At 36.9% G+C, this 12,905-nt stretch overlaps 1 protein-coding gene across 2 annotated transcripts in view; it reads left to right on the top strand.

Annotated features, from left to right (window-relative positions):
• ITGA8 (integrin subunit alpha 8) overlaps positions 1-12,905 on the top strand; it is a 163,072-nt gene that overhangs the window by 51,186 nt on the left and 98,981 nt on the right. For both annotated transcript variants that reach the window (XM_058532481.1, XM_058532480.1), the window contains exons 12-13: positions 9,957-10,162; positions 12,437-12,628. In XM_058532481.1, coding sequence (XP_058388464.1) covers positions 9,957-10,162; positions 12,437-12,628 — 398 coding nt within the window. The remainder of the gene's footprint in view (positions 1-9,956; positions 10,163-12,436; positions 12,629-12,905) is intronic.

The following is a 12,905-nucleotide window of genomic DNA, read 5'->3' as shown; positions in this document are numbered from 1 at the left end:
AGGTGAGGGAGCAAACCATGATACATGAGGAAGAGTGTTCAAATTCCCAGAGGCGGGAGCTGCTGGTGTATTCAAGGAACATCCGGAAGGCTTGGAGAGGTAACAGCAGGCACAGAATCATGAAGGTTTGTGAGCACCTGCATTTACTTCAAACTGCTTTACACGGTGCCACATGGACTCTGCCATGGATAGAATGAGTCTGTTCCGAGAAGGACACATCACCTTATGAGCCACTGGAGGATTCTAAGCTAGGGAGTGGCCTGCCCCGACTTTGGTTTTAGCAGGCATGCTCTGTCTGTTGGGTCTCGATGGCCGTGAGGCCTTCTGGGAGCCCATTGCCACCAGCCAGGTGAGGCAGGACAGAGGCTTGGACCACAGCAATAGCAGTGGCAGGAAGCAGAAGTGGCTGCACTCTGGATATATTCTGAAAGTATATTTGAATTTCAATCTTATCCTGGAAGCAGATCATTTAAAAACAAATTGCTTTCATCTTCCGCTGTCTGCGTTGTGCAAGGAAAGTAACAATTAGGTCCACCATTCACAGTTTCCAACCTGGGTGGACTGTATTTGTTATCACAGCCTTTTAGGAATTTAGAAAGAAAATGGCTAAAGAAGAACTTGGGTCCAAAACGTGGTAAGTTGTCCAGATTTAGGAAGCCCATTCTTTAGTGAAAACAAAAAAATCCCACGGTGGCCTTTGGGATATGCATAGACACATGTCTCTCAACCGATGGTGACACAGTTAGCACCAGGGCTTCTCCCCTGGGAGCCGCGCAGCATTTTATAGGGCACAGATTAACTCTATGCGTTCCCTTCCGTAGTTCACTCCGTTTTGAGTCTTTTCAGCTTTCACCCAGTTTCACAATATGCCCTATAGGGCGCTATCTCCTTCCTGGAAACGCATTCACTCTAGTCTATAGCAAAGTTTTGTGACAACACGTATAGTATATTTTTTTGCCATCTTAAGAAAAAAACTTATGAGAAGGACCTCATTGGTTTCCTGCTGATCAAAACAACATGGTAGTAGCAAACACAGAAATTTTCCAGTGATAATTTGTTCTTTCTTGATGTTCTTAAAATTTGCAATGCACACTATTTCTTTTTTATTAGGCAATATGTTCTGAATTCTTTAGACTGCATTGAAAAACTCATCCATTATCTTAATATTGCCATTCTTAAAGATAAAGTGCCCATAGATTCTTAGTCTGTATGTAATTTGCTGCTTTTGATTATTTAGGTGCTATGTAAATTCAAGGTCCTCTTATAAATGAGTACCCTATGGAAGCCATCGAGAACTTTTCATCCCAACTAAAGATAGACAACTCACGCGAAGTCTGATTACAATAATGAAGATATAATTTGCCATTGTCTTTGCAGCACCTGTGTTTCTAGAACAATCAGTTGGTATTGTCGGCTTGTTGGCTTTCAAATAGACACAAATAGGGAAAACATGGTGTTTTGTGTTTCTAGGTTTATCTTTGATCCCAGGATGGGGGCCTGAAAACCACTGATAACAGTGACAGCTGGTGTCCTCACCTCTCTGGATGGATGTTCATCCCCAGGGAAGGCACAAAACAACTCATCAGGGCAGAGACACAAACCTTCGGTCCCTCAGAAGTCTTAGCAGAACAAGAAAAGAAAGACAGTACATCATACGTGTGTCAGTGATTTTTCCTAAGCTCCCATGATGGTTCCACATCAGGACCCATGTGGGCTAGTTTTGAGAAAGAATGCTTCTGTCATTCTCAATTTCTGACAAGATTTCCAGAAGAGAACCTAAAGCTGCATGGGGATTTTGCAGCAAACACAAATCCCTATCTCAAATCAAGTTTCCCTGGATATTACGTATTTGGTCTCCCGAGTTTGTTAGCAGTTTCAAACGCAGAAATCTCTATTCTCCCCTGAAACTATCATAGAATCTAATATTGCTATGAAACAATAAAATTTTATCATGCATGGTTAGCAGACTATGTTTTTTTCCCTTTCAAAGTGTCTTCATGTGTAATTTGTCTACTAATATAGGACGACCCATACTACAATCCAGTGAAGCTATCTGAAATTCACCATGGGGAAACTGAGGCACAAAAGTCAAGTGAATTGCCCGATATCACATGTTAATTAGGGGAAGGTCTTGATTAGTTCTCAGACCTGCTGACTTACCCGACAATTTTTTTTTACTATATGCAGATAACTTTTTACTAAGCTCTATAAAATACCTAGTAGGGAAAATATATATATAATTTCAGTCTTCAAAGGTTTATAATCTGTAAGTATTAGGCATTTTCAATCTAATAAGTGAGTAAACACCTGGCATGCCTCTCACTTACTTTAAAAGCTGGGAAATGGGATAAATTAGTATATTTGTCACTGAAGAAATCCAATAAGCTTTTTATTTTTATTTTTTAAAATAAAAATTAAGATGTACAACATGATGTTTTGATATATATATACATATACATAGTGTATATGATATGCACATATATTACATATATGTAATGATCACTACATTCAAGCTAATTAATACATCCATATATGTGATTCATCTATATCCACGCAACTATGCAATCCATCCATCACAGAGTTAGTTACTGTGTGTGTGTGTGTGTGTGTGCGCGCGCGCGCTTGTGTGTGTTGAAAGCACCTGAGATCTACGCTCTTGGCAAATTTCCAGTATACAATACAGTATTATTAACTATAGTCACCATGCTGTACACTAGATCTCTACAAATTATGCATCCTACACAACTGCAACTTGGTACTCTTTGACCAACATCTCCCCATTTCCCCCACCTCCCCACCCCTGGTAACCACCATTCTACTGTCTACGAATTCAACCTTAGATTCCACACATATGTATACACATAGAGATCTATCTGTCTGTCTATATCTGTATACATACATGTAAAAACATACAGATATAGTCTGTATACTGTCTATATACATGTACATATAAAATACATATAGATTCCAATAACCTTAAATGAGGATTGTGATAGAAGAATAGCGTATACATGTCTTTAAGTGTTTTACTCTATTTTGGCTATTGATAAGAATCTACATTCCTATTGACTAAGTGTGCGTTTTATTAATTTCCTTCATTTTTATAAGCAACCTCTTCCACTTTTACAAAAATATAAAATCATAGTTTAAAAGTTATTTTCACCCAAAGAACTTTAAGATTGTCTTTAATGATGCTAAAAACAACTGACTGTGAGAAAAAATTCGGTTATAAATAGTTTTCAGTGTCATGGTATATAAGAAAAATCAGTTTACTTCATTATATTAGAAATAGCCACGCTTGTCTGCTGTGTTTCACTGAGTCATTAGTGATGATTCATAAATAATTGTACAGAGTCTATAACTCCTATAATTTTTTTTAAATTCACAAAGCCCTTTCTAGCTTTCCCAGTATTTATCAGTGATTAAGGAATTATCAGTGAGCATTAATCACCCAGCAGAGTTCAGTACTAGAATTGAGATTTAATTCTCACTTTTTACCCAAATTCCTAATTTTCCAATAGCCTTTATTTTTTAAGGCCTGCAACTTTTAAACCCTGGATCTGTGTGGGTGTTGTGCAGTGATTCAGAATGGGAGGAAGAACATCACTTGGCTAGTCGATTGTTCATAATTTAGAATTTGAGACTCCCCACGTTTTGTGGGGTTGAACCAGACTTTTCTTTCTCCAGCCAAGAGATAATAAGTGCTGTTGCCCATGAGGCTTCCTAGTGAGCATTCTTTGACAACGTATGTCATCTTCTCTATCCTCTATGCAACAAAAGCAAGGTCCCTACAAGTGCTCCAATATCTCACCATCAGGGAGAAAAAGACAGTGTCATTAATTTTTGTGGCCAAATAAGCAAATTGGTGGAGATTTTCCCCAATATTTTTTTATTTTAAAAAGTCTCCAAATATTACGAGCAGACACCAAAAGTGTAGACCAAACAGTCGCATGCATGCTGGTTGGTGGTTGATATTGTCAAGCCTGTGACTGTTTTGAAAATATAAACAAGCTGGTGAAATTAACTTCAGTTTAGTTATCTTAAGATAGCCAGAGCCACAGACTCTGTCCATGTAAACTCTGTGAGGAATTTCTGGACAAACTTCACAACAAATGGAGATGGTATTTTTCATCTTGAGTCTAAGCAAGCAAATCTGTTTTTTTCTTATGGCTTTTGAAACTTATAGTATTTATGCTATTTCAGAAATTCACAGAATTATAATTAAGTCCATTGGGTTGTTCCTAGCCTCTGCAGGGCCAAAAGGAGCTAAATTTAAAGAGATTCTTAGCAGTTAACTTGAGAGCATTTTAGAGAAAATTTATTTGAAAGGAAGTAGCTTTGGGTAATTGTGTTTTTGTGTTAGATTTAGTCCAAGTATGTTCTCTCATACAGTTTATGTCATTATGATTAGGTAGAAAATCTTGAAAACTAAAACATGAAGTTGTAAATTAAATTGACTTCTATAATATAATTGATAAAGCTGTATTAGTTCTTGCCTATCATAAAACAATTAAATTGATTAGATATTGTCTCCTAATCTGCATGCTTTTAGTAAATAACTGCATTCTGAGAATTAGTCGTGGACATTAGCATACAATATGTACTACTGGGAAAAAAAGAAACGTAGAAAAGTTTACGTGTTAAATCAACACAATTAACACCATTTGGTTACAGAAAGCTGGAATTCAGATTCTTCGTATTCTCATCAGTGGGTTCTCTCACCCTCTCTCTCGTTATCACTATATTTATGCTTTGCTTTTCAGGAAAATATGATGCTTCTGTCTCAAACAACATGTGAAGGATAGGAAATTGAGCCTTGCATTGTATTATATTATTAGAGTGGATTTAGACATTAAAAGAGAGACACAAAGAGGGGGTCGGCCCCATGCCCTAGTGGTTAAGTTCAGCGTGTTTTGTCTGCTTCAGCGGCCTGGGTTTAGTTCCTGGGTATGGATCTACACCACTCATTGGTGGCCATGCTGTGGTGGTGACCCACATACAAAATAGAGGATGACTGGCACAGATGTTAGCTCAGGGTGAATCTTCCTTAGCAAAAAAATGAATTTTTTTATAAATAAAAATAGTTTAAAAAGAGAGACACAAATAAAAGCTGTGTGAATGCTACACAGAGATTCAAAGAAAACTGTACTTAAACATTAGATATTTCAGATAAAATGAAATTTAGTGTATGTATCCTACTTTTATTAAATGCCTTTACATAGTAACTTAGATATCATCCACACCACTAACATGACCCAAACAGAGAAGATGGTTTTTAGTGAAACTGTTACATAACTACTTATCAGAAAGTCACTGAAAAATATCTTTACTAATAAATATTGTAAACTTTAAACTGGAATTGGGTATATTTTAAAAAAGGATTTGACGAATAAATTTTGAAATAGCCTAATAGCACACATAGCCTACTGCAGTGATTTTTCAGTGATTTTTTTGCCTTTTGGTCCTTAAAAAAAATACATTTGACATTGCAACCCAATACACACACACACAACTGAAACAAAAGTTTCATGGAACAAAATTTACCCTTATTATGTGTAGCACATTCACTCTGATATTTTCTATTGTATTCTATTGTGTTTTTAAAAATTGCTTGTCAAGACCCATTAAATTGATTTCACAATCCACTAATGGGTTGCAAATCAAGATTTAAAACACCATTCTAAACAATAATACTCTTAAGTGGCTCTTATGTTGCTAATATAAAATCAGATTGACACTAAGTACAAAATATTCTACAAGGCACATTGTACCAATTGACTCTAAGACAGTTATTGTGTCTCAACTGTGTGAGAACACAATTATAAATTAAAAACAAATGCCTTTCTCTTTTTTTTTTGGTGTTTGGAACATTTTAGAACACTTACACTTAAATATCTAGGGAAACATATTTCTAAGAAAATAAATCAATGCTGTCATAATACTCCAAGAATCCAAAGAGTCCATGGATGTGCTATCTTTCACAATGATAAGTCAAATAATTTCCTATTTCTAGAACTCAGTGTTGGCAGTGAGAAATGTAGTGAGGCCAACTGTGTCAGTCCCATGTTGTGTTCATCCCTCAGGGACCAATTATACAGCTTCGTTCCTTCTTTATAGAATGAGAAAGTGGTCCCGCTCAATCTCTACAATAGAGAACCAGTGCTTTTATATATCTAAACTACAAGGCGGCAACACACACAACTGAGTGTTTAACAAATGCCTCTTTGTACTGGCAATAATAATAACAGAAAGAGAGGCAACCAGGTTCCTGCAGAGGAAGGCCAGGGGTTCAAACAGCCCCAATCCTTGCTCCTCTCGGCCTGGAACACAGTGGGGTGGCAAGCAATGGGATTTTTTTTTTTTTAAGTAAGTGTATTTGGAACATTTTTAAGAAAACATTTTACCTAGGTATAGCAATCCAACTTATGTTTTGGAATCTGAGACCAAAATAGCCATTCCTCAGATCTGTCTATCACAGCCTCCACTTCCTTCTTACAAGTTGGCCGAGTAACAGCTCAAGGGCTTTTCCGTGTGTCATGTCTCCTGCTGCAGGAGACAAGTAAGAGCCGATTCTAGAAGTGGCTCGAAGCCCCAGACTATCCCAAAGTTTCACCTTGTTTCTGGCTCCTACAAGATGGGAAAGGAAGAAGGGGAATGCATTTTGCTTTTTCAGCAAGAACTCTTTCTGTTTACATTGCTATAATGTAAAAATACTGCATATTCCCTTCAACAGCTAGCCCAATGCCTTCATAATACCTATCATTTATTAAATATTATTATATAACCTGTGTGTACGTGTGTGTGTACATTTGGAGAGAAAGAGACACACACAAAGAGAAACAGAGAGAGATCTTAAGTGATGTATCCAATGAAGTAGCCTATTTCTATATTCACATTTTTGAGATAATATAACTTATTCAGTATGACACAGCTAGTTACTAAAAGAGGCAGATTTTAAATCTAGAGCAGAATGACATCGAAACTCATGCTTTTCCCGTATCATCTGGACTCAATTTACTTTTGCAATTATCTTTTTTTTTTTTTTTTTGTAGGCTTTATTTTTTTAGAGCGGTTTGGGTTTACAGAAAAGTTGAGCAGGAAGTATACAGAGTTCCCATACACTGCCTTTCCCCTCCACCTTCGGATTCCACTCTTATTAATGTCTTGCACTGGTGTGGTACGTGTTGCAATTGATGAACCCATGTTGATACATTATTAACTAAAGTGTATAGTTTACGTTAGGGTTCACTCTTTGTGTTGCACGGTTCTATGGGTTTTGCCAAATGCACAATGCCACAATGCCACGTATCCAACTACAGTATCATATAGAATAGTTTCATTGCCCTAAAAATGTCCTCTGCTCCACCTGTTCATCCCTTGCGCTTCCCTCACCCCTGTCAACTACTGATCTTTTTCCTGTCTCTATAGTTTTGCCTTTTCCAGAATGTTATAAACTTGGAATCATACAGTATGTAGCGTTTTGACACTGGCTTCTTTCACTTAGTAATATGTGTTTCAAGTTCCTCCATGTCGTTTTGTGTCTTGATAGCTCATTTCTTTTTATTGCTGAATAATCTTTTGTTATATGATGTATCACAGTTTGTTTATCCATTCATCTACTGAAGGATATTTTGATTGCTTCCAATTTTTGGCAGTTGCAAGTTTTTGTGTGGACATAAGTTTTCAACTCATTTGGGAAACTACCTAAGAATGTGATTATGGGATCATACTCAACCCATGTTTAGCTTTGTAAGGCATTGCCAGACTGTCTTCCAAAGTGGCTGTACCATTTTGCATTCCAACCAGCAATGAATGAGAGAGTTCTTGTTACTCCACATCCCTTCCAGCATTTAGTGCTATCAGTGTTCTGGATTTTAGCCATTTTAATAGGTGTGTAGTGATATCGCATTGTTGTTTTAATTTCCAATTGCATAATAATATATGACATTGAGCATATTTTCATCTGCTTATTTGCCATCTGTATATCTTCTTGGTGAGGTATCTGTTCAGATCTTTTGCCCAATTTTTAATTGGGTTGTTTTCTTGTTGTTCCTATCATATATTATATACACATAATATTGATTATATACAGTGTTATATAATATATAATAATATTATATTTTATGTTATTGTTATATGTTATTATTATTGCTATTTCATGTTATTGAATTTTAAGAATTCTTTGTATATTTTACTTTTCCAATTAAAATCATTGGCATCCCTCTAGCATGGAGCCCACCTGGACCACTCACTCTTCCCTGACTCTACTCAGGGACACTCACCTTGGCTCACAGCACCGCCACCAGGAAGGCCTGCCTCTAGATCCACCTGTCAGAATCCCACCTAGGTCCAATGCCCTCTCTTCCATGAGTCTTCCTTAACACTCTCGAAGCGCCAGCTCTCTCTCCTGTCTGGAATCCCCAGCATTTAGTTTGGATTACTCATATACTTTTTCCCACTCTGCCTTGTTTATAGTTATATGAGTAGCAATTTGACCTCATTTGTAAATTAATTAGGAACAGAGTTGACCCAGTAGTCATTATATTCTTTAAATTACTTATCACAACATCTTAAATATAGTCAGTACATGGATGTCTCTTGAATCATACTGATAAATAGACAGAAGATGAACACACAGGGAAGGCAAGAAAGTTGGAGAGGTAACTTTGGCCTATTACCTAATCTACGTAGGCATACAAATCAAATACAGATTTGTATTTCTGCCTGAGGTCATTCTTCAGATTATTGTATCTCCCAGGACAGGTGCATCTTCAGACAAATTTTAGAAGCCGTCGTTAGTATAGATCAAATTATGAATTTTGGTTGGTATGACTTTGCTTAAAATTCTTAAAAATAATCCATGCATATGTTGTTGTTGTTGTTGTTGTTTTGTGAGGAAGATCAGCCCTGAGCTAACATCCGTGCTAATCCTCCTCTTTTTGCTGAGGAAGACCAGCGCTGAGCTAACATCCATTGCCTAATCCTCCTCCTTTTTTTTTTTCCACAAAGCCCCCCAGTAGATAGTTGTGTGTCATAGTTGCACATCCTTCTAGTTGCTGTATGTGAGACTCGGCCTCAGCATGGCCAGAGAAGCAGTGCGTCAGTTAGCGCCGGGGGTTCCGAACCCGGGCCGCCAGCAGCGGAGCACGAGCACTCAACCGCCAAGCCACGGGGCTGGCCCCCATGCATATGTTTTTTAAAAAGTCAAATAGCTTGGAAGGCTTTGTTCTACTTTTTTTCGTGCCCATCTGGCTCTTTCTGTGAAGAAAATACCTTTAAACACTTTTATATTTTGTTCTCTTCGTCGCTATGTCTTTATCTCTAAATAATTTGCAGAGGTGTTGTTTTCTTGAATTTTTTTCAACCTTAAAAATTATCTATTAGTTTCCTGCTATAATATCTATGTTTATAAAGAATATCTATAAATTCCCATTTGGAATGAAAATTTTGTTTCCTTTCTTTCTAGCCAGTACTATAACCCTTCTGGCCTCTGTTTTACGTAAGTGGAGGTAACCAGAAGAGCGAGGAGGGCAAAATTTATTTTAAACCTTATTACTGCAAGAAAACTTTGTAATTTAAATGTATAGTTATATAAATTGTAGACAGGCTCTAATCCACTTTTAGAAAAACCTGTTTAGGTCTTTTTGGTATGTTTTACTTGGGTAACTACAATTTCTGGAAATGCAGCTGAAAAGGGTGAAATATCTGTGGTTTTCTTAAAGTAGTCATTTTTAACATAGTTAAAAAGCTCCATGTGATAATTTAACAACTCTTATTTCCTTCCAGCATTCTATTCCAGAGACATAATAAAGCAATGAAAGAAATATGATGCCTGTAAAATGTCCCTTCGAGAAGGAAAAATACCAATGGAAATGTACTAATCTAGTTGATTAAAAACGTACCAAAAAGAATCTCACGTCTGCCAGTGCGCTGACCCTGCCCTTTGTTTCCTACAGAATGGATGACATATTGATTGGGGCACCTCTCTTTATGGAACGCGAATTTGAGAGCAACCCTAAAGAAGTAGGACAAGTTTACCTGTATTTGCAAGTGAGCTCTCTTGTCTTCAGAGACCCACAGGTCCTTGCAGGCACTGAGGTTTTCGGGAGATTCGGTAGTGCTGTGGCACATTTAGGAGATCTGAACCAAGATGGATACAATGGTAATTCACAAATGCGTGGAAGTCGTTTATGTGTCATGATTTCTTGTAACTGTTACATGAAGGAAACAATGGACATCCTAAAGTATTCACAGTGGCGTGTGTGGTACAGTTATTTTTATTGGTTTTTAATAAACCATCAAAAATCTCAGAGCAATTTAAAGTTTATATGTTTTGGCTAATATAGCTGTTACATGGAAATTTTTTCACGTTGATTTAGGGTGTCATATAATAGCTCTAAATAAAGGCAGCACTTACTTTTAAAGTTGATATTTGGATTTAGTGACTTGAAGAGAACTAGAGAATCTTCTATATGTACAGAATCAAGACAAATAAATACATGTTGATATATTAGTAAGTATATTGCCTTCTGATTAACCCATATGGGTTATATATAGGTTATGCTGCATTTTAATTAGTCTGTAAACTTCAGCTGAAACGCATTTCAATGTTTACAATATAAAGTAGTGTTAAATTCTTAGTTTAGAATTGTGGTTCTTTAGGTTAGGAATTTATGAATGCCTTCTAAGTACAGAAAAACATGCAAGCTTACACAAAGTTTTGCATCCATTTTCATTGGATTTTGGATTCATTGGATTCATCCATTTTAAATTAAGAATCAAGGAATAGTGGGTTTCTTGAAGTTTGGGGAAGTAATTTGTTCCAACAAAATAGCCTAGGGAGTGTTTGCATCAGATCAGTATTCATTAGTACCTTTGACAAGTGGTATTGTACTTTTACGATTTCTTTGAAAGAACACATCTCAGCAATGTATGGTTAGTAATTTTTAAAGTACCATAAAACATAAATGCATATTAAAAGCTCATGGTTCCAGGAAAATTAAAAAAAAATACGAGTTCATTTTTAACTGATTTGCTGCTTTCAAAAACTGCTCTATTCCTGAGCAACCAAGTGAAATAAATCATGCTAAATTATCCATGGAGTCATCTTTTCATCATATGTTTTTCTATTTGTCTTTTCTCTCAAATCCTTAATGATATTTTTAAGAGGGAAAAGAAGCAGTTTTAACAACATAAAAGGGATTCTCCCTTTATGAGCCTTAGTGTCCTTGGGTATAAAGTGGGAAAATAGTGCCAAACTGGGGTGAAACCAGGGGACAGATGTAAACTCATTGACTTAGAAGAAGTGAAGGAAGTGCCCCTTTTCACCTACCATATGACAATATCTTTATTTTCTACAACAATCTGAGTTTTTAGATTGTTTATCTTTACCTGTTAAATGAAAGTGGATTTATGATCCTCATTATGTGGTCAAAAATCACATAATGGTCATGTGATCAAAATTCACACTTTATTCAGTCCCATCTGACTTACCTAGGAACAAAGAGAAAGGAATGAATGACAAAATGAGGACAGATACTGTTGTCCGCTGGAGTGGACTATTACATTATTGTGTTTTTGGTAATCTTTTTCATGTGAAACTGAGTATTTATGTGTATTGTTTAGAACAATCCTGATGAACACCATGTGTGGAAGGTGTTTTTCATTCAGTGCTGTATTTAAGTGAGAGTCGGGCCATAGAGCTCTCTCTAGATTTCCCAGTGTCCTCAACTATAAAATGGGTCTTGCCTACCACATGAGACGATGTAATCATTAAATGATATAATCTCTGTGAAAAAGGTTATTTCTTTTAAGAAGAAATTCTCAGGTACCCTGCCAAGGTACCTCGCCCAGTCTACCCACTGGTGATCTGAGCCAGCTCTCGCTGTCACTCACTGAGTTTCCATGTAGACCATCCTCTGGCTGCTCTTTAAATGGGCCAGACTCCCTCCACCTTTGGGCCTCGGCTCTTTCCTCTGATTTCACATGGTCGGTTCTGTCTTGTCCCTAGATTTCAGTATCAATATCAGCCTTAGAGACACCTTGACTGACCTCCTAATCTAAAGTAACAATCCAGTCACTCTCCATCACGTCAGTACTTTCAAGATGTTCTACGTAGCATTTGTTGCTTTTCATCTTTTCTTGATTATTTATTTATCCAAATTGTGTATTTTCTGCACTAGAATGTCAACTTTCTAGAAGCAGTGTCTGGTTCACTGTTGTACCCACTGCATCTGACACTGGTAGTCACTTGATAAATATTTGTTTGATGGATAAAAGAGAATAAATCATTTACCATTACTGTAGGACTACAAAATTTTTAGACAAAACTTAATAAGCCCTTTGGATTTCACGATAATGCTCTTTGATTGTATATAATTCTATTTCTCAAACACTTCTTTATTTTAAAAATATGTTTATGCGTCTCTGTTTGCAGACATTGCCATCGGTGCGCCCTTTGCAGGCAAGGATCAAAGAGGCAAAGTGCTCATTTACAACGGGAACAAGGATGGCTTAAACACCAAGGCTTCCCAAATCCTGCAAGGGGTGTGGGCCTCACAGGCCGTTCCTTCCGGATTTGGCTTTACTTTAAGAGGAGATTCAGACATTGACAAGAATGATTACCCAGGTAAGGTTTTCTTTCTTTTCCCAAGAGAAAGAGTCCACTTCCTAGAAAGAGCCCATCCTCTGGAAAATGCCTCATGTGCAGGCAGTTCTTTCACAAAGCCAAGGGCAAAGTTTAATGATGGCACAGGTTTTTTGTGTATGATTCCAGAGTGACTTTCACGAGAATTTAAAGGCAGACAAAACAAACACTCCCTTTCCTGGCAAGAGACAATATTAGAGAGGCAAGATGGCTTTAAAAAAACTGCATTGAACATAAAACTTGTCAACTGTGCAGCAAA

The sequence above is a fragment of the Diceros bicornis genome, chromosome 36 (genome assembly GCF_020826845.1).
Source record: "Diceros bicornis minor isolate mBicDic1 chromosome 36, mDicBic1.mat.cur, whole genome shotgun sequence".
NCBI lineage: Eukaryota > Metazoa > Chordata > Mammalia > Perissodactyla > Rhinocerotidae > Diceros > Diceros bicornis.
This window is presented reverse-complemented; position numbering and strand designations above follow the sequence as displayed.